Here is a 26599-nt window from a genome sequence, read left to right as displayed (position 1 = left end):
GAGACAAGACATGAGCTGGATCCATTGTGAATGACTGGAGCTGTGCTAACAGCAGCCTTATTAGTCCCTCGCCCAGGACAGACAGAATCCAGTCCCAGTTTCTAACAAGCTGACTTGTGTTCTGAACCATAGGGAATGTAAACACTGCGGGGAAAGCCTGGTTGGTAAGGGAGGCATGTCTGAGATTATCACTCCATCACTGTGTTGTTTTTTCTCTTCTTGTGTTTCCTGTTAGCTATTAAAGAGGTGTGGGGGCACCGCTTGCTCATTTTCTTTTATGTTTACAGGATGTTTTGTAGGATTATGTGTGTCCTTAATGTATACCTTGGTGTAAAATCAATGACACTTCAGCGTTGCATTTGAAGAAATATACTCATTGTTATTATGTATAGTAAAAGCTTCTAGACTGTTCAATTTCTGCATAATGACCCCATTCTGATTGACAGGCTGCTTTCTGTCTTGCATGCTGTGTTTGTAGTCTTCACGCTATGGAAAGTAGAAATCCATGTCTGCTGATTTCAGGCAGTGAATGTACAATTAGAGCCTTCCCATCCTGATGTCCAAAGCTGTGATCTTCATTGGATAGAGTACTAACCTGCTGCTCTGGCCACAATCATCTATTTGTTCAATCCTCCGTCTCCCAGACAGCTCTTAATCAGGTATTTCATAAATGACTCATCACATTGGGTTTACAAAATCAAATACAATCACCCAAGACCTTCTGCTCTCTAGTTCCCGTGTCACCTCCTCCCATGCTGACCTCCAGGACTTCACCTGAGCTTCTCCTATCCTATGGAACTCCCTACCTCAATCTTTAGGAAGAAGGGACAGCAGTACTACAAGTCCCATCATGCCTCTGCCTCTGGGAGTCTTGCTTGTGGCTGTCAGAGTCTTGCAAGGCCTCATGGGACTTGCAGTTCCTCAACACCTGGAGACCCCCGAATTAGGAGATGGTCGGTAAAGATTGAGGCATGAATCCAAAGAACAAAAAGGTATACCGCTCAGGCAAACAATCCAGATCAATCCACAACAGGTGCAGGCTCTGGCTCGCCACCACACACGATTCAATAGGAAGAAGGGTCAGCCGCACACACCGGAGGATAGATGAATATAGTGTGTATTTATTGATCCATAGGACACACAAAACACCAGGACATGAATACAGGACCTGTTAATGCGTTTCACACGATCTCATGCTTAATCATAACTAATGATTATAATTATGCACGAGATCGTGTGAAACGCGCTAACAGGTCCTGTATTCATGTCCTGGTGTTTTGTGTGTCCTATGGATCAATAAATACACACTATATTCATCTATCCTCCGGTGTGTGCGGCTGACCCTTCTTCCTATTGAATCGTGTGTGGTGGCGAGCCAGAGCCTGCACCTGTTGTGGATTGATCTGGATTGTTTGCCTGAGCAGTATACCTCTGTTCTTTGGATTCATACCTCAATCTTTACCGACCATCTCCTAATTCGGGGGTCTCCAGGTGTTGAGGAACTGCAAGTCCCATGAGGCCTTGCAAGACTCTGACAGCCACAGGCAAGACTCCCAGAGGCAGAGGCATGATGGGACTTGTAGTACTTCGACAGCTGGAGGGCCATAGTTTGAACACCCACAAATTAGGAGGTAGTTGGTAAAGATTGGGTTAGGGAGTTCCATAGGATAGGAGAAGCTTGGGTGAAGTCCTGGAGGACACTGGAACTAGAGAGCAGAAGGTCTTGGGTGATTGTATTTGATTTTGTAAACGCAATGTGATGAGTAATTTATGAAATACCTGATTAACAGCTGTCTGGGAGACGGAGGATTCCCTGTCCAATGTAATGAACAAAAACCCTTCTCTTAAACTGCTTCCCAACCACCTTATAGCACAAGCACTGCTACAGAGCAGCAGGGATGTGCGAAATCACGCATATATACATGATTTTGTATTTCCGGGTAGGGGGCATGCGCAAACTCCCTACCTGCACAGCTATTGGCGCCTCAGCATGTCAATCACCGGGTCCCTGCCACCGATTCTCTGCCAGGACTTGGTGACTGTCGGCAGAGCTGACAGGGAAGAGGTCTGTATGTAAACAACACAGATCTCTCCCCTGTCAGCATGAACAGGCTGCTTTGCATTGCTCTGCACAGAGCACAGAGCAATACAAAGCAGCTTGCCTACACAGTAAAACACACACAGCACACTATGTAAAACACACACAGATCGCCCCAGATGTTAACCCCTTCCTGCCAAGTGCCATTAGTACAGTGTCAGTGCATTTTATTAGCACTGATCACTGTATTAGTGTCATTGGGGATGTCAGTGGCAGTTAGCCAGTTCCCCCCAGAATGCCCGCCGCAGTCCGCAATTAGTCACCGATCTCCACCATTACTAGTAAAAAAAATTAATTCAGTATATACCGCAATTTGTAGACGCTTTAACTTTTACGTAAACCGATTAATGTACACGTATTGAGATTTACTTTAGATGTGTAGCAGAATACATTCTGGCCTAAAGTTATGAAGAAATTAGGTTTTTAAAATTTTTTTACTGGACATGTTTAATAGCAAAAACTCCAAAATATTGCGTTTTTTTTCCAAATTTCGGTCTTTTTTTGTTTATAGCGCAAAAAAATTAAAACGCACAGGTGATCAACTACCATCAAAAGAAAGCTCTATTTGTGGGAATAAAGGACATAAATTTAATTTATGTACAGTGTTGCATGACTGCACAATTGTCAGTTAAAGTAACGCAGCGCCGTGTCACAAAAATTGGCCTGGTCAGGAAGAGGGGTAAATCCTTTGGAGGGCAAGTGGTTAACCCCTTCGCGCCAGCACCTCACGGCCCTTTAACCAGTTGCCTACCAGGCACTTATACCCCCTTCTTTACCAGGCCAATTTTCAGCTTTCAGCGCTGTCACACTATGATTTGGCAATTGCGCGGTCATGCAAGATTGTACCCATATGAAATTTTTATAATTTTTTTCTCACAAATAAAGCTTTCTTTTGGTGGTATTACTCGTCGCTGGGTGTTTTACTTTTTGCGCTATAAACAAAAAAAGTCAAAAAAAAAAAACTTTCTTTGTTTCTATTATAAAATTTTGCAAACAGGTTATTTTTCTCCTTCACTGATGTGTGTTGATGAGGCAGCACTGATGGGCACTGATAGGCAGCACTGATAGGCGGCACTGATAGGCAGCACTAATGAGGTGGAACGGATAGGTGGTACTGATGATGGGTACTGATAGACAGCACTGATAGGTGGCACTGACTGTCATCACTGCTGGGCACTGACTGGCGGCACTGCTAGGTATTGACTGGCGGCACTGTTAGGCATTGACTGGCGCAACTGCTGGGCACTGACTGGCACAGCCGCTGGGCGCTGACTGGTGGCACTGACTGGCAGCGCTGCTGGGCTGCACTAATGGGCACTGACTGGCTGCACTGCTGGGCACAGGTGGGCGGAACTGGTGGGTGGCACTGCTGGGTACCGATCATCAAGGCACTGATCATCAGTGCCCTGATGATCGGTGCTGATCCCTGCTCTAACAACTGCCGGTTCTCGGCAGTACTTTCCTCAGATCTGACAGCATGAGGAAAGTGCAGCCGAGAACCGGCAATTGCATTTCCCTGTGATCAGCATGTCATTGGACACGGCTGACCACGTGGTAAAAGGCTGATGTGATTGGCCTTTTACCACATCACGTGATCATCTGTGTTCATAGGACACAACAATCATGGAGATCGCCGGGTGCGCACCCCCGGGGGCGTGCAGGAGAGCGTGTTCTGGGAGGACGTCATATGTCGCCCTCCCAGAACTGGCCGGCTGCAGTGTAGCCGTCATTCGGCTAGCTGCGGTCGGCAACTGGTTAAGGCGTTTCTGATGCCGGGAGGCCGGGCAGGGTTTAGGGTCATGTGACCGCCATGATTGGCTGTCATGGCAGTCACATGATCGGAAAATGGGACAACGATACATGTGCTGGGAGCGTGCCGGGCACGCACTCTCAGCACATGTTTGTTTACAAACGGTACACAAATACACTCGGTCCAGCCTCCGAGAGGCCGCATATTTGCGTATGCTCGGTGTGAAGAGTTAAAGAAGCCTATCCTGCTTCTAACTAGTAAACTTCTTTTTACCTCCTCATCAGCTCATCCCCCACAGCTGTTATCTTATTTATCACTCAACCCATCCTCTTAGATTGTAACCTCTAACTAACAAGGCCCTCTGTTTGTTTCCTCTTGTACCAAATTGTATTGCAACTGTAATGTCTACCTTCATTTTGTAAAACGCTCCACAAATTGTTGGCGCTGTATGAATCCTGTAAAATGTTTTTCCTCAGAGAATAGGTGCAAGTACTCCTGTCTCCCCCGAGTCACTTCTTGTCTCTGCCCTGACCTACCTCTGAACCAGGGCCATCTTAATAGCATCATGGGTCCCTGGGCAAAGTAATGCATGGGGAACCCTACCAGCCTTCCTCAGTTTATGCACCTACTCTCAAGAATTAAAGTAGAAATAGTTGATTTAGATTATTATTATACAGTATTTATATAGCGCCAACAGTTTGCTCAGCGCTGTACATTACAAAATCGGAGACAGTACACGAGACAGTACAGTAACAATACACTTCAATACACGAGGGGTTCGAGGGCCCTGCTCCTTGGAGCTTACAATCTAGGAGGGAGGGGATAGTGGTACAGGAGGAAATAGCTGTGGGGGATGGAATAGTAGGAGGAGTGGAGGAGATCGGCAATTATCTGAGGGCGGGGTAGGCTTCCCTGAAGAGATGGGTTTTCAGGGTGCGCCTAAAGGTGAGGAGAGTAGGTGATAGTCTGATGGATTGGGGTAGGGAGTTCCAGAGGATGGGGGAAGCCCTGGAGAAGTCCTGGAGACGAGCATGGGAGGAGGAGACCAGGGAATTAGAGAGTAGGAGGTCCTGTGAGGAGCAGAAAGTATGTTTTGGGTGGTATTTGGATATCAGATCGGTGATGTAGTTTGGGGCAGTGTTATGAACAGCTTTGTACGTCAATGTTAGCATTTTGAATTTTATCCGTTGGGCAATCGGAAGCCAGTGGAGGGATTGGCAGAGGGGCGTGGCGGATACAGAACGGTTAGTAAGGTGGATGAGTCTGGCCGCAGTATTCAGGATAGAATGAAGCAGGGATAGCCTGCGGTGAGGTAAGCTGGTAAGGAGGGAGTTACAGTAGTCAAGGCGTGATATAATAAGGGAGTGAATGAGTTGCTTAGTAGTTTCCGGGGTTAGGAACGGATGTATTTTGGAGATGTTGCGGAGGTGGAGTCTACATGAGTTTGAATTTAGATGACCGGCCCTCTGTTTCCTCCTGTACCAAATTGTATTATGACTGTTATGTCTGCCTTCATTTTGTAAAGTGCTGAGCAAACTGTTGGCGCTAAATAAATCCTGTATAATAATAATAATAATAATAATAATAATAAAAAACATATATTTAATAGTACTTTCAATAAAAATTGAATTTAAGCAATAAGACAAAATTCCATAAATCAAAGACTAATCAACACAAAGGGCACAGTACAGGGGGGATGCAGAAGGGCACAATACAAGAGACAGGAGGTCATAGTACAGGGGGGGATCAGGAGGGCACAGTGCAGATTCTGGGATGCTGGCCAGGACATGGCCATCCTGGGACAGTGTAGGAAAAAGCGTGCCTGTCCCAGCAAATCTGAGACAAATAGCAAGTATGATGCAATGCAAGATTATTATGGGGCCCAAATGCACCTGGGGCCCCTGGGCAGCGCATTAAGATGGCCATGCTCTGAACACTGTCCCTTGTCTCTGTCCCCTATTCACCTCCTATTACTGCTCCTTTTAGAGAATACAGAGCCAAGTATCACTTTGTGGTGTGAAGTCATTTGTATGGAATTGATTCATGATAATTGACCCACCCCAGGAGCAATAGATCTGCCCCAGCATCAACAGATCCCCCCAGCAGCCACCAACAATAGGCCCTCCCCCAAGCAGTAGATCCCTCCAACAACATAAGAAACCCAGAGCAATTATAGACCCCTCCAGCAACACTACAACCCCTAGCTGCATTAGATCCCCAGCAATCGACATCAACAGACCGTCCAGCACAACCCAGCCCCCTTTGCCAGTACATACATATAGGAAGTGTCTGGGTTGGGATTCAAATCAATGACCCTAGTTCTGCAAGGCAGAAGTGTTAATCGCTAGGCCATTGTGGAAATCAAAGGTTGTTGGACAGGAGGGTGTTAACAGGGCCGCCCATGAAGTGAATTTTTCCTGGTTTATCATTCTGTGCTGGATGCGTTCTCGCTGAAAAAAAGCCCTGCCTACATCAATCTCCTCCAACAAAATTACAATTTACATATAGGTGGATTGCTTTTCCTACTTTTCTTCACTTATCAGGCGTTTCCAGCTTAAAGTGTTACTAAACCCTCAACTGTTAAATCAGTCTGTGTATGCAGTAAAGCATGCTTATTGTACGAACTGTGGAACCTAAGGGGTTAATCCTCTGCATTGTGTATAAACGCTGTTTGATCCATCCCTTTTTCCAGTGTCCCCTTCTTATCTCCTGATAAGACATATCGTGTGGAGTCACTCTGCCCATGCTCAGTTTGGTGTGTATTGCTAGAGAGGTTTTTTTCTTGGGAGAGTGCATGTGATCAGCATAGGGCCAATCAGCATTGTACAGACAGAGGGTCAGGGGTCCTGCTTCCACCTAGAGCAGAATTAAAACTCCCCCTACAAGCTTTAACCAGTGCTCTGCTGGACACTGATAGAAGTCACAAAACTGGTCTAACTGCTGATGAGAAAAGGTATTTAGCAGTTTATAATAACTAAAATATTTGCATTTCCATATTCTGTGTACCGTGGGAGACCAGATGTAGTGAATGCAGCGTCCTGGGTTTAGTAACACTTTAAATCTGACACTTTCAGCAATAAAAAGGCTTTTATGGATATATATTTAATTTAATGCGAAATGAACTGGAAAGGTTAAAAACCTTATGCTATAAAAGTGAGCAACATCCACTATTGGGTACTGCAAAGTTTGGGGAAGTTGGAAAAGTTTATTGTAAATAGAGATTAGCTTGGGCATCCTCCAGACTCATCTCTAGCCAAACAAAGGTATGTGTGGCCAATAATTACCACTCAGGTCCTTACATTTTTTAGTTTATTACAGGTATTTATATAGTGCCAACAATTTACACTACTCTTTACATACTGTACGTTCACACCAGTCCCTGCTCTGAAAGAGCTTACAGTCTAAGGTCTCTACTTTATATACATATATACACAGGCACAGGGCTTTTTTTCAGCAGGAACATAGGGGAAAGTAGTTCCAGCACTGAATGTATTTAATGGCAAGGGATGCAGGGGTGTCCTGGAGGGTCTATTAATGCTGGGGAATCTACTGTTGCTGGGAGAAGGAAATATTTTTGTGGGGGTCTATTGTTCCTGGTGGGGGTCTTTTGTTGCTGGGGGTCAATTGTTGTTGAGAGGTATCTACTATTGAGAGGGAGGTCTATTCTTTTGTTAATGGCTACTCGGAGATACATTGTTTCTGGTGGTTGCTAGGGGGGTCAATTGTTGCTGGAAGGTATCTACTATTGAGGGAGAGGTCTATTGTTGATGGCTGCTGGGAGATACATTGTTTCTGGTTGGGTTCCCTTGTTTCTGGGGTGGTTCTAGTGTTACTGGGAGGTATTTTGTTTCTGGGGGTTACTGTTGCTGGAGGCATCTATTGTTGCTGGAAGGGGTCTATTTTTGGCTGCAGGGGATCATAACAAATTACATAGTAATTACTTAGCAAAACAAAATTATACTTGGTTCTTTATTTCCTAAATGGGAAATGGGTAGTTGTGGAACCAAAGGGCAGTGCTTGGAGATTGATAGGGGGCAGAGACAAGGGGTGACTCAGAAGGGGTAGTACCTGCACCTATTCTCTGTGAAAAAAAGCCCTGCACAGGCCAATTTACCTACCAGCATATCTGCGAGAAGGAAGAAATCTGAGTACCTGGAAGAAACACATATAGGAAGTGTCTGGTTTGGATTCAAATCAATGACCCTAGTTCTGCAAGGCAGAAGTGCTAATCACTAGGCCATTATGGAAATCAAAGGTTGTTGGACAGGAGGGTGTTAACAGGGCTGCCCATTAGGTAAATTTTGACTGGTTTATCAGGAACCCATGCTCTTGGGCTTTTGGAGGAATGCCCTGGAGGCAGCGAGTGGATCTGAGGAGTGGCTGGTGGCCCTATTGAGGGATCTTAGCCAATCCCCAACAAGAGATTGGCAAGGGGCTGGACACCCTTAAAAGTGTTGGAGCCTGCTTAGTTGCAGGAGAGAGAGTTCAGGTGGAAGATAGAAAGGATGATGTGAGGCTGAAGGAAGGATGCTGCAAGGAGATCCAGTGGGATGCAGCCTACCTGCAGGCCTGGAGCTGGGAAGGAGGAAAGCTCAGAGCTCACTAGCCCCCAGAGCGAGGACCACCTGTATGGCAGGGAAGGAGCGGCCCAGCTAAAAGGCCTGGAAGCAGCCACCAACCCACCAGCAGTACAGGAGAGGATCTGCGTGAGTACCGCTGCACCCCATGAGTGGATAGGGGAAGGTGCACTCTGGTGGGAAACCAGATTTGCCATCTACCAGTGACTGTTCATCTCTTAAAGTGACCGGAACCGGATCATCTGTTTAGGGATACCTCCAGATTGCTGAGTGAGCAGGAGAAGTTCATCCAGGATCTGGGGTGGTACATTGAGGCTGGCTAGCTCGCCATCAAAGACTGTGTGGAAGTGAAGACTTGTGAATAGTTCTAGGAAGTTGTCCTCAGTTCATCAGTTCCCTTGGGCATCCTGTACACCCCTAACCCTATCCCAGTCCAATTCCTCCAAACAATACAACAAAAACAATATGACTCTGGAGTTTTAGTGAAAATGGGTAATGCATGGCTGTGCAGGACTATAGGGGGACCAAAATCTTCTAGCAACTCCTAAAGGGCTAGTGCTACAGAATTAAATAGTATTTTTGGTTTGTGGTGCTCAAATGCAGTGCAATTCCACTTTGGGTTCTGTCTGGCTTATTTTACCACTTTATCAAATATGATTCAGGCCTATGAAAGGGGCAATAAGAGGCAATAACTGCATGCTTTTCTGTATCAGTGAAGCATTTCAGGCATTGTGCGCAGATCTGTTATATTTAAACTGGAAAGTAAAAAAACTGTTTCCTGGGTTGGTACATCCCTTACAATGTTTTTGTTCTTTTTTTAATAGATTTTTACGCTGCAAAAAGATGAGATATATGGTTTCGATAACCGTGTTTTGGCACAAGCATTTCTTTGAAGGGTGTTCACTGATGGCGATCAAAGTAAAAAAATGATTAGAATCTGGGGCACAAAGTTTTGGATCACATGTCTGATTGTAGCCTTCTTTTTCCTACTAGTTACATTTCAGGTAAGATGGTAAAAAATATGGGGTTCTGCACTGCACAATCAGGTTTCACATTGGCCTTTATGATGTGGAAGTTCTCTGGCTGGAAGTTAAATATTCATAAAGCTGATCTCTAGGCAATCCGCTAAATACACAGGTGAAATACATATTAAGGAGCTGATTTACTTGCCAAAGCATTTGTATTTTATTTCCATGCATTTCTAAGATTTACACAGCCCTGCCAGACATAACAGCATGGTTGAGAACTTTTTCTGCTGCACTTCTCTGCCTGTGATTAGACAATTAAGAAGGAGCAGAAGGCTAATGAGCTTGTCAATCTGCTCTCTTCTCGCTCCTTATTAAGACATGAGCAGTTCAGTACAGCTAACTGACTTTTTGTGCTACTTCTCCTTTCCCAGTCTGAACTCTGCTGTACACTGGGTTACAAGAAGCTGATGCCATGTCAAATTTAAGTACTTACACTGGTTGCTTTTAAAAACACACTTAGGGCCCAGTCACATTTCAGAATGCAGCCTAAACACACTGTGTATATTGGTGCCCCTGGTGCTGCATAGATCTGCTTACACTCATTCATGTTTATGGGTGGCTATGGGTAATGTGTACAGTAGCGCATGTGTATGTATAGATGTGAGGTCCTGCACACAGAGCTTGGAGCCACTTTAACCACTTGCCTACTGGGCACTTTTACCCCCTTCCTGCCCAGGCCAATTTTCAGCTTTTAGTGCTGTTGCACTTTGAATGACAATTGTGCAGTCATGCAACACTGTACCCATTTAAAAATGTTATCATTTTTTTCACACAAATAGAGTTTTCTTTTGGTGGTATTTAATTGCCACTGGGTTTTTATTTTTTACACTATAAACAAAACAAAGCAAAAAATTAGAAAAAAAAAGGTTTTCTTTGTTTCTATTATAAAATTTTGCAAACAGGTAATTTTTCTCCTTTACTGATGCGTTTTGATAAGGCTGTACTGATGGGCAGCACTGATGTGCACTGATGAGGCGGCACTGATAGGTATCACTAATGGGTACTGATAGGCTGCACTGATGAGGCGGGACTGATATGCAGCAATGATGGGCACTGATAGTCGGCACTGATGAGCACTGACGGGCTGCACTGACCAGAAGCACTGCTGGGCACTGACGGGCGGCGGGCGGCACTGCTGAGCACTGATGGATGGCACTACTGTGTGACACTGCTGGGCACTGATGGGTGAGATTGCTGGGTGGTCCTGGGTCCTGATTATCAGTGCTGATATCCTCTGTCACATTTACCGGTTATCGGCAGTACTTTCCTCACGCTGTAACAGTGTGAGGAAAGTGCTGCTGATAACTGGCAACTGTGTTTACTTTGTGATCTGCTGTGTCATTGGACGCAGCTGATCACGTGGTAAAAGGCCGCTGTGATTGGCCTTTTACCTTGTCATGTGATTAGATCACTGACAGCGCTAGGTGTGTGTGCTGGGGGCGCGTTCTGGGAGGATGTTCATGGACGCCCTCCCAGAACTGGACAGCTGCCCTGTAGCCATCTTTCGGCTATAGCACCATTGGCAAATAGTTAAGCAGCTAGCTGCACGTATCTGCATACAGCTGCCTACACTCATTCATGTCAATGGGCAGCTGTATACAGCAACAAGGGCTCCTGGGCACCACAATACACAGCGTGATTATTCTGTAAAAGGAATATGCACTTGTGCATAAGTCCTTAATGTTTTTTTTAATGAACACATGCCTCCATGACTTAATGTGTTGTTGTCATACAATGAAAAGTATGTAGGCTCACATCCCTGTTGTCTTATTCTGGAAAAGTTGTCTGGCTGTCATGCTCATTATTTGGCTTCAGTCATTTACTGACATGGAACAAGTATACCACCTAAACACATGTGCTATACAAATGCAGTCACCACTCCTTAGCGGCTGTAAATTACACCCAGCCTGGGTTGTACAGTTCTGTGCAAAGGTTTTAGACAGGTGTGGAGAAATGCTGTAAAGTAAGAATGCTTTCAAAAATAAATATTTTAATTGTTTTTTAATTTTTACAAATTACAAAATGCAAAATGAGCAGTGATAAGAAAAATCTAAATCAAATTTGAGTCAGGTGTATGAGTAACCAATTTTACCAAGCAGGTGCTAAAAATCATCAATTTCATACTGTATGTAGGCTAAAATACAGCCATTAACTGAAACATAAATAGCTGTGTAGGAGGCTTAAAACTGGCTGAGGAAGAGCCAAACTCTGCTATTAAGGTGATGTTGTGGAAGACAATTTCGTGTCTCAGGTCATACACCATGGCAAGACTGAGCCCAGCAACAACACACGAGGTAGTTATACTGCATCAGCAAGGTCTCTCCCAGGCAAAGATTTCAAATCAGACTGGGGTTTCAAGATGTGCTGTTCAAGCTCTTTTTAAGAAGCACAAAGAAACGGGCAACTTTGAAGACCATAGACACAATAGTCTGCCAAGGAAACTTAATGCCGCAGATGAAAGACACATCATGCTTACTTCTCTTCTACATTAGAATTTGTTCTGCAGTGCCATCAGCACAGAACTGGTGGAAACCAGTGGGACTCAGGTACATCCATCTACTGTCCAGAGAAGTCTGGCCAGAAGTGGTCTTCATGGACGAATTAAGGCCAAGAAGCCATACCTCCAATGTGGAAACAAGACTAATGACTCAACTTGGCACAAAAACAGAGGAACTGGGATGCAGAAAAATGGCAGCAACTTCTTTGGACTGATGAGGAAAATGTGAAATATTTGACTGTAGCAGAAGACAGTTTGTTTGCTGAAGGGCTGGAGAGCAATACAATAATGAGTGTCTGCAGGCAACAGTGAAGCATGGTGGAGGTTCCTTGCAACTTTGGGACAGCATTTCTGCAAATGGAGTTGGAGATTCGGTCAGGATCAATGGTGTCCTCAATGATGAGAAATACAGGCAGATACTTCTCCATCATGCCATACCATCAGGCGTGTGATTGGCCCCAAATGTATTCTGCAGCAGGACAATGACCCCAAACATACAGCCAATGTCATTAAGAACTATCTTCAGTGTAAAGAAGAACAATGAGTCCTGTAAGGTATGGTTTGGCCCCCACAGAGCCCTGATCTCAACATCATCAAGTTTGTCTCGGATTACATGAAGAGACATGAAGATCTGTTGTTAGTTCTTCAAGATGTTCGGAATGACCTATGTGCTGAGTTCCTTCAAAAACTGTGTGCACAAGAACTGTGTGTACCTAGAAGAATTGATGCTCTTTTGAAGCCAAAGGGGGTCACACCAAATATTGATTTTGATTTGATTTAGATTTCTCTTATTTTCGTTTACTTTCCATTTTGTTAACATGATTGTAAGCCCTCACCTTGTAAAACAACCCATTCAGTTTAAAATAGAAAACAAAGGCAAAACATTTGTGAGTATATATATATATATATATATATATATATATATATACACTTTTTCCCCCTTTTTAGACATGATTACATTCTCTGTTCTCAGCTGCATAAGAGCTGGAGGGGGAGAAACAGCAGACCACTGAACGTCCCAGTGAATGGCTGTGCAGGAGGTGGGGGCGTGTCAGCACAGTCTGATCATTGGAGGAAAGCACACATTTCTCCTGCCAGTTTTTAATAGGAAAGCAGAGGGACTGACAGGAAGACCAGGGATTTCACACAAAGGAAGCAATCCAAGAGAACAAGATACCTTTTCATACAAGCATATGATACAGCAGGAACATATCAGGATGGAATATGAAATGTTGGGTTTACATATTCTTTAATTTATAAAAATAAACTATTAACACTTCTACTTCTAAAAGCATTCTAAATTTACAGCATTTTTCACACCAACCTAAAATTTTTACACAGTAGTGTATACTTAAAGTGATTATAAAAGCTAGACATTGTTTACCTTAATGTATTCCCTGCATTACTCCATCCTCACTCCATCCAGTGCTGTGCTCATCTCTAGCAACTCTCTCCTCCTGCATTCACAGGACAGAGGCATTTGGCTCCTGCTGCTGTCAGTGAAATTCTGTGAGCAGAGAATGGTCGGTGGGCCCGAGCCTCGCTAAGCTGTGTGTGTCAATGGACACACACATCCCAGTGTGAGAGCAAGATCACACATGTGCCACCACAGGAAGTAGATTCCTATGGTGGCATACAAAGAAGAGCAAAGAGGGCAGAAGGTGAAACCCAGAAGAGGAGGTTCAGGGCTTCACAGAGCAGATAAATATAACATCTTTATAATTTAAAAGAAAAAACAATTTTAGACTTTACAACCGCTTTATGGGGTAACGTCACTTTTGTGGAAAAAAAAATTAGCAAATAAAAAAAATTGACTCCAAGAGAGAATTTTTTTTTTTTTTTTAAACCGTACCATTGAAATAAGCTACCTCTAATAAAAAGTATATTGGGTCAGAATGGTTATTGCTACAAATGACATTGATGCTGTTATCACAAAAGATGTTTTCTTCTGGAGCTGCTACTGACAGTTCCAGCCTGTATACAGTATATTGAAGGATCGTGTTGCTCACGCTCCCCTTTCTCTCCTCTCATCCACTCACAAAAAGTCTTGTATTCTTTTTATAAAATATCAATCCATTCTGTGAATGGATCCTGTTGTTTAGAATGCCTTGTATTGTGTTAAATACTCTTCATTAGATGAAACTTATTTCAGTAGTACTATTTAACCACTTTCCCGCTGCCCTATAACAGCTATACTGCTACAGGGCTGCAGGGGTGTGCAAAATCACGTATATATATATGTGATTTTGCATTTTCGGGTAGGAGGCGCTTCTATTCACGGCTTCGGCTGTCAATCACCAGGTCCCGGCCGGTGATTACTCGCCGACACCCGGTGATCGCGAAGCATTACTGATGGAGGGAGAGAGCTCTATGTACACAATACAGTTCTTTCCCCTGTACAGTTGAAAGCACACACACAGCCCACAGTAAAACAGCACACAGTTAACCCTTTGATCGCCCCACATATTAACACCTTCTATCCCAGTGCCAATAGTACAATGTCAGTGCTTTTTATTAGCACTGATCCCTGTATTGGTGTCACTGGGGATGTCAGTGACACCAAGTCAGTTCCCAAGTCAGTCTCAGAATGCCCGCTGTAGTCCCATAGTCCCGCTATAAGTCGCTGATCACTGCCATTACTAGTAAAAATATAAAATAATAACCCCCCCAGTATACAGTATATACTGCCATTTGTAAACTCTAGAACGTTCACGTAAACCAATTAATTTACACATATTGGGATTTTTTTGGCAAAGACATGTAGCAGAATACATTTTGGTCTAAATTTATGCGAAATTTGATTTTTTAACCCCTTGGTGTATCAAGATGGCCCTTCCGCCAGAAATGATGTCACCACATCTCAGTCTCTCGTCCGACTAGTTGCGTCACTAATCGCGTGACTTCATCAGGTTCCTTATTCCGGACGAGAGACGGAGACATGGTGACATCACTTCCAGCGGAAGGGCCATTTTGATACACCCATAGGAGTACACCCAGGAGTTCCTATGAGGATCTGTGAGCATTTTTTTCTCATAACACATGTGAGTGAGCATTTATAGTATTCTTTTATATCAATAAATGAAACAATATCACACGATGGAAGGATTCTTCTTCTTGTTTTATAAACATCGATGAGGAAGCTGAGGTACAAATAGATCATATGAAAACTATCCGGATATCTGGAGAGGTGATACCTGTAAGTTCTGTATGGAGATACCACCACTGTTTGTGATACCGAATCTGACGTGGAGGATTGAGAGGTTGGCTGTGCTTAATAGCAAAAAAGCAGTTTGACCCTGTGTGGTCGCTTCTTGAAGGTGAGGGGGCAATCTTACTGGTGAAGGATTACACTTTTTTCACCTGCCAGATTTATATTGATCGCTGGAGGTTTCTATATATCCAACCACATTGAAGATTACACACATGGACGGTTTATTGTTTATTAATAATTGGTGGCATGTGTTTTTGTGGACTTTGTTATAAATTTAAGTTATGTGTTTATCATAGTGTGTCACTGGATTTTCATTTGTGGATTCACTCAATATTTTATTTAATTATTTTTATTTTATTTTTTTTATTTTTATTTTTATTTTTTTTCTTCCTGCTATTTATATAGCAGTATAGTCCCAAGTTTAGGGACGAGAGCACGGCAATTTATACTTTGGTACATGTGGGCACTTCTTGAGAGGTGGTCGCACATTTATGTTGAAGGATTTGTTATAGTCCTTGTAGATTGTCTTATAGCAGGTTCCATTTATCCTGGCCGTCCTATTGTTTGTTTTATAGGCACAATAAAGCCATTTGTCAGTCTATTTCCACTGCACCTTTGGGCATTTATTTATGCCAAGTGTTTTATCACGTGTGGTTTAATACATGTTTGTGATTTCACCCTGTTTAGGGACACAACTAGGTTTATGTATTGTGTTTTTATGCGTTTTGCACATTTTAATTTTATTTCATACGGTTTATCAAACATCACTGCATAAGATTGTATAATAATATGAAGAATTGAGTTTGGGATAATTACACACAGGAGGATTCACTAGGGGTGTAATTGAAACCTCATTTTTGATTTAATTATTTATATAAGTATAAGTGTGGGAGCGCAGCACCAAGTGAGCATTTACTACCTTAACCTCCCTAGCGGTATTCCCGAGTGTAGCTCGGGGTAAAGTTTCTGTACCACAAGCGGTAACCCCGAGCTACACTCGGGCTTACCATGCGGCGCTGCATAGGGAGTCCCTGCAGAGCTTACCTTGTCCTTCGCTCCCGCGATGTGTCCCCTGCAGTGTCCTCCTCCGGCTGATGCCGGAATCCGGCTCCTGTGTTCCGGTCCCTGTGACGTCGGGACGTACGGGCGCCGCCGGCGGTGGGAAATTTTAAAATTTTTTAAATGTCATTTTTTTCAAAATGAATTTTACATAGTAAAACATTGCTGTTTCAAACCATTTCACATACATTTTGTCCCTAGTGCTTTGTCCTGTCCCCTGTCTGCATTTTGACTGTTCTTTCTGCCTGGAAACTTAGAAAAGTCCATGGCGTCCAAAAAGCGTCCCTTTAGGTCAAAAGCTAGAGAACAGCGATAGTAAATCAGAACCACTTGCAGAATTGAGTGATAATGATTAGTGGAGAAATTCGACATCAGACACTGAAAACAATTTTGCGACTTTGCTCAGTGATGTGCGAACTTGGCGCTATATTTCAAATTTCAGTGTTTTTGGTTTGATTATATTATTGAATTAAATGTATTATTATATTATTATTTTTTATGATTATTTATTAAATTATAATTTATGATTTTGTGTTTCAAATTTTATCATACCCGGGATGTTTACTAGACTCTTGTTCGGACAGATTTCAGTGAGTTATTCCTAAATATTACAGCCTACAATAAAAAAACTACATATTTCCATGCAAAATAATGGTACCACTTTCAGCACAAAAAATATTATTATTATATTATTATTTTTTATGATTATTTATTAAATTATAATTTATGATTTTGTGTTTCAAATTTTATCATACCCGGGATGTTTAATAGACTCTTGTTCGGACAGATTTCAGTGAGTTATTCCTAAATATTACAGCCTACAATAAAAAAACTACATATTTCCATGCAAAATAATGGTACCACTTTCAGCACAAAAAATATTATTATTATATTATTATTTTTTATGATTATTTATTAAATTATAATTTATGATTTTGTGTTTCAAATTTTATCATACCCGGGATGTTTAATAGACTCTTGTTCGGACAGATTTCAGTGAGTTATTCCTAAATATTACAGCCTACAATAAAAAAACTACATATTTCCATGCAAAATAATGGTACCACTTTCAGCACAAAAAATCTGAAATAATCAGACCGCCAAGGAGGTTAAGGCTAGTCAGAGCTACTGCTGGTAGTAAGAATAAACGAATGCAACCCGTACTACGGGAAATGTAATTCAAATAGCTGCTATTCACACATTTACTTTGGTAGCATGTATTTTCTTCTGCATTTTCAAATATAAAAGCTATTTTTTAAGTTTTAAATAAAACTCGGGCATAATGTTTCAAATTGTTATCTAACATTATTTTTTCCCCGAAGGTGGTGGTTGAACTAGGCAGATTTGAAAAACAGAAGAAAAAAGGTGTTTCTTTACAGGATTTACAACACCAGAAACAATCTCATTCATTGTTGACTGGATTACAAGCAAATCTCTTCCACAAAAGGTTTGACAATGGATTGGACAAATATCCCATCATGCTTTGGTGGTCTCCATTGACTGGTGAGAGTGGAAGGCTGGGACGATGTGGAGACAATTCATGTTTTTTCACTATAAACAGAACATACTTGCATCATCCTATGACAAAAGCTGTCCTGTTTTATGGTATGTTTTTTTTCTTCGCTGTGATAATGTTATTTGCTTATATTGTTAAAAATGAAATTTAAGACCACTATATTTTGGTTTTTATAATTTTTCTTTAAGAATTGTTGAGATGTGTCATGTAACACATTAACAAGTATTACAGACTGTAAAAATGTAGATTTCATTCTTTATAAAAGTTTTTCGTGGGTAAATTTGAAGCAAACATCCAGTTTGTTCTTGAGCTAAATAACTAGTTATTCAGAAGTAAGATAGAATGTTCCCCCATATTTTAGTTTGGTCAAAAAATGTAATATATTGCATCTATAACTCTTAAATGTGGTGGCTGCATTCATTTTCTACATTTAGGCTTTTTTCTATTTTCACCAGGTGATCCATCCAGTAACACACTTCCTGTCTTAGGGTATCTTCAGGGCAGTATAAAATGCACGAACAGATTTAGATGAACTTAAAGCGGAGTTCCACTCACCCTGTCAAAAAATAAAAGTCACCAGCTACAAAAACTGTAGCTGCTGACTTTTAAAAAACAGCCACTTACCTTTCCCTCGGTCCCGCGGTGTGTCACCCGCAGCCCATTTCACCGGCCATTTTCACAGCCATCACGCGGCTGTGACAGCTTGCGGCTTCACAGCCGGGTACCCACTGCGCATGCACGAGTAGCGCTGCGCTTCATGAATGGTCCTGCAGTATTCTGGGTCATGTCACGTGTCCCAAAAGTCTACAGGGAGGGAGGGAGGACAACTTCCGTTTCCGGCCGCCAAGCGATTGGACCGGAAGTGGGAGCGGGTACCTGTCAAATTCGGGTACCCACCCCCCAAAGGTGTCAATCATTAACGGGGAGCAAGGGAGTAGTCCTTAACGCGGAACTTCCCCTTTTGGGTGAAGATCTGCTTTAACTTAACAAATTAAAGCTGAACTCAAGCTAGCAATAAGCAGTTACAACATAATTTTTTTCCCCCTGTAGAATAAAGGTTTTACATAAATGAATACACGCTTATCATTGTAATCACCCATTCCAGTAGAAAACGGTTTGTCACAAAACTGTATATGCCACTTTGCTGGACAGCTTAGTCTGTATAAGGAAGGTGAAAATAAAGAGGGAAAAGGTGGTTAAAATAGAAGTTCAGGTATGATTTCTTTATAGCATAGTTACCTGACGAACCCTGGGTAAGCTTCAATAACTGTAGCAGTCATCACTACTACAGTGATATCATTTGCTGGGTCCAGTGCTGAACTGCTGCCCTTCTGCATAGTAATCACAAAGGGGTGCTTGCTCAGCATTGCTGCCATTCAGAGAAAGCCTTGGATTTCTTTTTAATGAATACAAGGTGTTCTCTGATTGGATTATGTGGAGAGATGAAGTGGTGACATCACCAGCTGCTGCTCACTGCGATAGTACACCTGTGGTTGAGACTGCTAAAGGAAGGCAGTCAAGGGCGCTGTTCACGGGAGCAACAAAGACTGTGCTGTTGGGAGGAGGAGAAGTGGAGCCCACTCACATCAGCTGCAGGCCTGATACAATCTTGTAGTGAGTTGTATGCGGCCTGTGGGCCATAGTTTGAAACCCACTGGTGTAAAATACTTTTCTGTTATTAGTTTTTAAATTCCCCTCTTTCTCTCCAAAATAAGCAAACACATTTTGGCATGCTACACCCTTTTCATCCATTTACAACAAGTAGTTGTGTGACTATGTAGCCCATCATAGAAAAGTTCTACTGCACTCATTGTGTTGTTTAGTTGGATGAAGTCTTGTACACCAAGATGTTTAACAAGCAATAATTTGTTTTTTCCCCCCTGATCTCTGCCTATATATTTGCAGTTTTAGACTTAGCTTGCCCATCTTCAGGTTTGAAACCTGAAATGTTGTGCTTTACGGACATGATGCTTCAATTATTAGGCTAATTTATTTTTTTATAAGTGCTCTGGGACTTTTTTGGTGACAGTTGTATATGGCCATGATATTTCCATTGTTAAGGTAATTTCATTTTCCATAAGTGCCCTGGGACTTTTTTGGTGACAGTTGTATATGGTCATGATGTTTCAGTTATTAAGGCAATCTCATTTTCCATAAGTGCCCTGGGACGTTTTTGCACTTGTATATTTTGAGCTGTGGCTAACCAAGTGCTGCAAGTAGAGCAGGCTTGTTGGTTAATGTTAACCTAATTTTAATTGCAGTGTGTCTGTACGCATGCCATGCTTTGAGGGATGCTGATGGAGGGCAAAGTAACTATGTTTAAGTGTAGGTACCATAAGCCTATCATTCAGTAATATTTTTTGTTTTCTTCTTAGGCACAGACCTCAATATAGACAGCTTACCAATTCCACGTAAACGGTATCATGAATGGGCTTTATTTCATGAAGAGTCCCCAAAAAACAACTACAAACTCTTCCATCCACCAACCATTACCCTTTTTAACCACACGGCGACATTTAGCCGACATTCCCACTTGCCTTTGACAAGCCAGTATTTGGAAGGTCTACAAATACTAACATCACTTGATTACTTTGTGGCCGTGGGAAAAAAGAATGCCCTAAGGAAGAAACTTGCTGCAGTAGTATATGTACAGTCAGATTGTGACCCACCATCAGATCGTGACACTTACATTCAAGAACTAATGAAATACATTCCTGTGGATTCCTATGGGGAATGCTTACATAATCAAGATCTACCTCCAGAGGTGAACAACCCATCGTTTATGGATCACGCACAGTTCTATCACATCCTTGCTCAGTATAAATTTATTCTGGCATTTGAAAATGCAGTTTGTGAGGATTACATAACAGAGAAGTTATGGAGGCCCCTTAAGCTAGGATCTGTACCCATATATTATGGTGCCCCAAATGTCGAGGACTGGCTTCCTAGTAATAAAAGTGCAATCATAGTGACTAGATTTTCACATCCAAGAGAATTGGCAAGGTATATAAAACAGATGGACAAAAATGACAGTTTGTACATGGAATTTTTAGATTGGAAACTAAAAGGTCATATTAGCAACATGCACTTGGTCACTGCTATCAAAGAAAGAAAATGGGGTGTACAAGATGTAACACAAGACAATTATATTGATGCATTTGAATGCATGGTGTGTACAAGAGTTTGGGATAACATAAGGCTGACAGAAAAGGTATGTGTGAATACCATAATATAAAAAAATGATTGCTAGTGACAAATTTGAATCAGACTTACATTTTAGAAATATTTTAAAACCAACAGACATGTTATTTCATCTAAACAAGTGAACGTGTTGCTTTATTGTTTTTTAACCTGTACATGAAATCATAATGAACTGTTCATGGTTACAGACAGTTTTCAAACATTCTGTTGACTTAAACTATTTATTAATCCTGGTGTGTTAAATAAAGAACCTTTAAAATATATTAACCTGAAAACTCAACCCCAAAACAATCTGTTTTTACAGAATGCTCAGAATATATCAATAGCTGAGAAAATATATTAGCTGCCAAAGAATGTAATTGTAGTCTCCCTAATTGGTCATCTAATGCAACATTACAATCAAGTAAATCAAGAGCTTCCTTTAATTATGGCCTAGTGTACTGACCATGTGCCTAAGTAAAGGTTGCTCAAGCTATTTGATTTCTCTAATCCACTACTTTTTGACTATGCTTGTGTTTGGTATCTTCTCCTGATTCCCTGCCCCTAGTGTTAGGTCAGCATTTTTGTGATTACTAATTAGGAATTGGTATCTGCTGTCTCAGCCTAATATTTTCTGTAGGCTTTGTCTTATGTTTCTGCTGTTACCGGTAAGGTCATCTTGAAGACATGTGCCTGGAAGATGTCCTCCAGGCAATTGAATCCTCACCATAGGGTGCTCTAGAAAAGGGTGAATAGTTTTAGAGCCTTATGTTTCTGAAATAGAAGAATAAGCTGAGTTTGTGACATTAAAAAGATCTAAGCTTTTTGGAAAGCTTACTATTGTCTGGTAATATGGTGAATGATTTGGTTCTAATTCTAAAGTTCAAAATATGGCATAAAAATGTCTTTGTTCAAATCTCTAGGAAAGCCTAGACCTCAGCTATTGGAAAGTGATGAACTTGAAGTTGTGTGCCCCCTCAACAGAGTGTAAATACTTTGTCTAGAACAAGAGGGAAAGCAGGTTATCTGTAATAGTGACAAAAAGGCATGGCTATTCAGACAGCTGCAGAAATGTTCAGATTTAAAATGGATAGAAAGGGTAGTTTATATGCAGAGACATAACTAGAACCTTCAGGGTCCCAGTGCAAGAAACTATAAAAGGCCCCCCTGACCCCTGGCCAGAGTCCTTCCCATTGATCCTGGGGCCCCTTACTCCTGTTGCAGGGGCCCTTTATTATGGTCTCGCATGTTCTGAAGTGGCCCCCCTTCCTGCCATCTTGAGCTCCTCCAATGGTGGTGGAATGCCAGGGCCCGGTCACAAGTGTAACCTTTGCGGCCCTGGTAGTTCTGCCACTGTTTATATGCGAGTAAGATCAAACACCTCTATTTTAGAATGTCACTAGAGAACAGAGTGGGGAAGGATTAGAGCCCCCATATTCTTATGTGAAGAGGAGACTTATAGAAAAATTGTCTGTAATGTCCTGGTAAAGAGTGTACAAAATGTCCCAAAGGTTTTACACCAAATCTATTATGTTATGCTGGTACATAAGTAAAAGCAACTGTAGTGATTTGTGGTCCATATGTCTTCTACCTGTGAATATATTAAATGGACATCTATTTTTTATTTTTACAGGGTCTAAAAGAAAAGCAGTGGAAAGCAGAGATGACTCACTTAACATGTCCTGCTCCTGAATCCTTTACATTTGTGCAAGAACGTGCATCAAAGTCTAGTATGAGAGACATGTGGAAGCCCAGCTTTGAACAGTCAAAAAAAGAAGCTCAGGCACTCAGACTGCTGGTTGACAGAAACAAAAATTTTACCACTCAGGACTTTTGGAACCTTGTTTTCAAACATTAAACTGAGGACTAGGCAGATGCCAAAACTCCAGTTACATATTCTTCAAAATAATGTTAAATGTATGTTTAAATACATTTAGTATACATTTACCTGAATCTTTCTGTATATTAGCTTTGTATAATTCCCTATATAAGCATATAGGACTTTACATTAGCGCATTGCACAGTGCAGTCAGTCTAACGCTGGGAGCTTGCTAAGTGGTAAGCTCATGATTGTGGTGGTTGTAATTAATTATCATCAGCCTGGGGTGTGTTGGTGAGCAAGTTGTATTTATGCACTGCAGCGAAGTAAAGTGAGGCCTATTTTGCAGGACTGCCTGTATCAGAAGAATGTCTGGACAGAATAAAAAAACAAACAAATGTTGTGTGTGTGTGTGTGTGGGGGGGGGGGGGGTTATTCTTTGTATTTAAGGTAATTGCCTGGAGTTGTACTTTGATATCATGCACTTAGTTCACATTTTTTAATTTTCCAGCTTTAGAGGGTCAAATATAAACATGCAAAATGAATAAACATTATACTAATTAAATCAATGTTCAGTCGCTCATCCTGTTACTGTAATACTAATATGTAATGCAGGAATAAGAATTAAATGAAAGAGTCTTTGCGGCAGTCCTCGACTAATTGAGTGCCAGGTTTTGTTGACCTTGCTGTTTGCTTCAATTTTCCAATCATGTGCAGATTAAATAAGTAAACAGTAATTTGCTTTTCACGTGATTGGATAATTGTGTGAAATCTCGCAACCCATTTAGTAAATCAGCCTAGTTTTCTTTTCTTTGGTTTTTCCAACCTTGCCTGTTGTGTTATAGTAGGCTACATTATAAGATCATATGATTTCAATATAGAGATCAGGAAGATAGAGCTTTAATATGTCATTTTAGTTACATATCAACATGGAGTTTGATTTGAAAAAAACTTGTGCTTAGCTCTTAAAGGTCATCACAGCAGGTTCATTTTTTTTTCCCATCCACATGATCAACACATACCTTTCTTGCACTCCCCCTCCACTCAACCATCAAGAGCAAACCCATCGTTTAACCACTTGCCTACCAGGCACTTATACCCCCTTCCTTACCAGGCCAATTTTCAGCTTTCAGCACTGCCACACTTTGATTGACAATTGCGCGGTCATGCAACATTGTACCCATATGAAATTTTGATCATTTTTTTCTCACAAATAGAGCTTTCTTTTGGTGGTATTTAATCGCCACTGGGCGCTTTACTTTTTGCGCTATAAATAAAAAAAGTGCAAAAAATTAAAAAAAAAAAAAAAGTTTATTTGTTTCTTTTATAAAATTTTTCAAACAGGTATTTTTTCTCCTTCACTGATGTGCGTTGATGAGGCAGCACTGATGGGCACTGATAGGCGGCACTGATGGGCACTGATAGGCAGCACTAAAGGGCACTGATAGGCAGTACTAATGAGGTGGCACGGATAGGCGGCACTGATAGACAGCACTAATTAGGGGTCACGGATAGGCGGCACTAATATGCAGCACTGATAGGCGGCACTGATAGGTGACACTGATTATGGGTACTGATAGACGGCACTGACTGGCATCACTGCTGGGCACTGACTGGCGGCACTGACTGGCACAACCCCTAGGCACTGACTGGTGGCACTGACTGGCAGCACTGCTGGGCTGCACTGGTGGGTGGCACTGGTGGGCAGCACTGGTGGGTGGGCACAGGTGGGTGGCACTGGTGGGCACAGGTGGGTGGGCACAGGTGGGTGGCACTGCTGGGCACATGTAGGTGGCACTTCTGGGCACAGGTAGGTGGCACTGCAGAGTGGCACAGGTGGATGCACTGCTGGGCACAGGTGGGGGCACTGCTGGGCACAGGTGGGTGCACTGCTGGGCACGGGTGGGCGGAGCTAGTGGGCGCACTGCTGGGCGGAACTTGCGGGTGTCACTGCTGGGCACCGATCATCAGGGCACTGATCATCAGTGCCCTGATGATCGGTGCCGATCCCCGCTCTGACAACTGCCGGTTCTCGGCAGTACTTTCCTCACGATCTGACAGCGTGAGGAAAGTGCAGCCGAGAACCGGCACTTGCATTTCCCTGTGATCAGCATGTCATTGGACACCGCTGATCATGTGGTAAAAGGCCGCTGTGATTGGCCTTTTACCACATCACGTGATCAGCTGTGTCCGTAGGACACAGCGATCACGGAGATCGCCGGGTGCGCGCCCCCTGGGGCGCGCAGGAGAGCGCGTTCTGGGAGGACGTCATATGACGTCCACCCAGAACTGGCCGGCCGCGGTGAAGCCGTCATTCGGCTATGCGCGGTCGGCAAGAGGTTAACTGTCAAGAGCAAAGAATATACCTGGTAGTTCCAGGTATGGAGAAGAATGAATGAGTCCTTTGTGCAGTGGCCATGCACCTTCAGAATGACCAATCTTCAGTGAATTCATGAATGACTGAAGGACTGTGTCCTTTATTGCTAGGATGCAGGTATTTTAAATTCCCTGTGGTCCTTTGTTGCTTGGATGCAAGCAGCTGCAGCCAGGCCCGGACTGGGGCAGCCCTTTTATTTTTAAAGAAAATTGCAAATAATGACAACTACTGGTTTCCCAATGTCATTTAGTTATACTTAGCCAACTTTAATCACTGACATGTATCAATCATTTAGATTTATACAAATATATGATGAGTACTGTGGGGCAGTACTGCCACCAGACGCGATCTATTTAAGTGAATGGGGCTATGTTAAAACACATGTAATGTACACAGTTGCAGTGCTGCATTTACAGAGTTAAAACAGGAGGTGAGATTTCGTATTACCTCCTCTCAACCGCCTTCTGAAGGACATTCCACTGCACATCACTTTTGAGAGGGACAGCTGTCCGTCTAGACCCTGCCTGTGACCTAATACAACCAGTAGCCGGCCTTGTTCTTGTACAGGACAATGAAGACCAACATTACCGGTGTGAAGGGGTCCTATATGATATTACTTCATTCTACACCCACATTTTGGCTCCCTTCTCACTGTTGGCATATCAATAATTTCAAGTCTCTAACCATTTGATGTCTCTGACCATTTTACAAAATCTCACCACGCTATATAAATCCTGTATAACAATATTAATAATACCTCAGTAGACCCAAGTGTGAAGTAAACTAACGAGCCCCTAGCTGTGGTTACAATCTCTGCCCAGACTCCTCTGAGGTGTCGTTCCCACTTTTTGTTTTACCTCACTCCAAAAACGAGACATGAAACGCACCTGGAGCCTGCCCCTATCTACCCTAGACAGCACGTCACATGAGAGTGTGGGGATGTAAGCCATGTAGCCAGTCCACATTGTATCCATCCCTTGGAATGTTTGTGGTTGGTGATTGGCCAAGGCCTCGAGCTGCAAAAGCTGTAGTCTTTTGCGCATGCGTGGTAGCATCTCTAGGACAGCTTGGTATTTGTGTTATGTTGTCGGACTTGTGTGCTGTCCGCCATGTCCCTGCACAGGAAATGATAGGAAATATACAAGTACAAGGCGCCATGGATCGTGTATTCCATGAACTGGAGCGTGAGGCTGGACAAGAGGTTTTGGTTGGCTTAAGAAAGGAAGAAAGTACAGTTCTGGCAGCTTTCAATTCTTGTTGGGGCAAAACACTCTTTCTCCTTTTTATTCCTCACCTCAATCACTACTGCAGCTTCACCACAGCCGCAGCAACACAGGAAACTTGTTTAAAGTGATGGACACCGCATCCTGTTTACCCATTGGCCTAGAGGCATTGGTAGGCGGTGAAGCCTGCCTCCTGCTACCTCTTCAGCCAATGGGTAGCTGAAGTCCTCTTTTAAGTCCCTCCCTCTTGATTTGACTCGGAAT

The 26599-nt window shown here is 42.5% G+C and overlaps 1 protein-coding gene across 1 annotated transcript; it reads left to right on the top strand.

Moving 5' to 3' along the window:
* On the top strand, positions 1-23304 carry POFUT3 (protein O-fucosyltransferase 3). Its single transcript, XM_089675223.1, has 5 exons — positions 1-164; positions 9250-9429; positions 17543-17825; positions 20112-20947; positions 22550-23304. The coding sequence occupies exons 2-5, from the start codon at positions 9352-9354 to the stop codon at positions 22772-22774; spliced, it is 1422 nt and encodes a 473-aa protein (XP_089531349.1). The 5' UTR covers positions 1-164; positions 9250-9351; the 3' UTR covers positions 22775-23304.
* Positions 23305-26599: the final 3295 nt, after the last annotated feature.

Source organism: Staurois parvus, unplaced genomic scaffold, assembly GCF_062004578.1.
Source record: "Staurois parvus isolate SC_StPar_1 unplaced genomic scaffold, SC_StPar_1.0 ptg000013l, whole genome shotgun sequence".
Classification (NCBI taxonomy): domain Eukaryota; kingdom Metazoa; phylum Chordata; class Amphibia; order Anura; family Ranidae; genus Staurois; species Staurois parvus.
The sequence above is the reverse complement of the archived record's forward strand: the minus strand, read 5'-3'. Positions and strand labels throughout refer to the sequence as shown.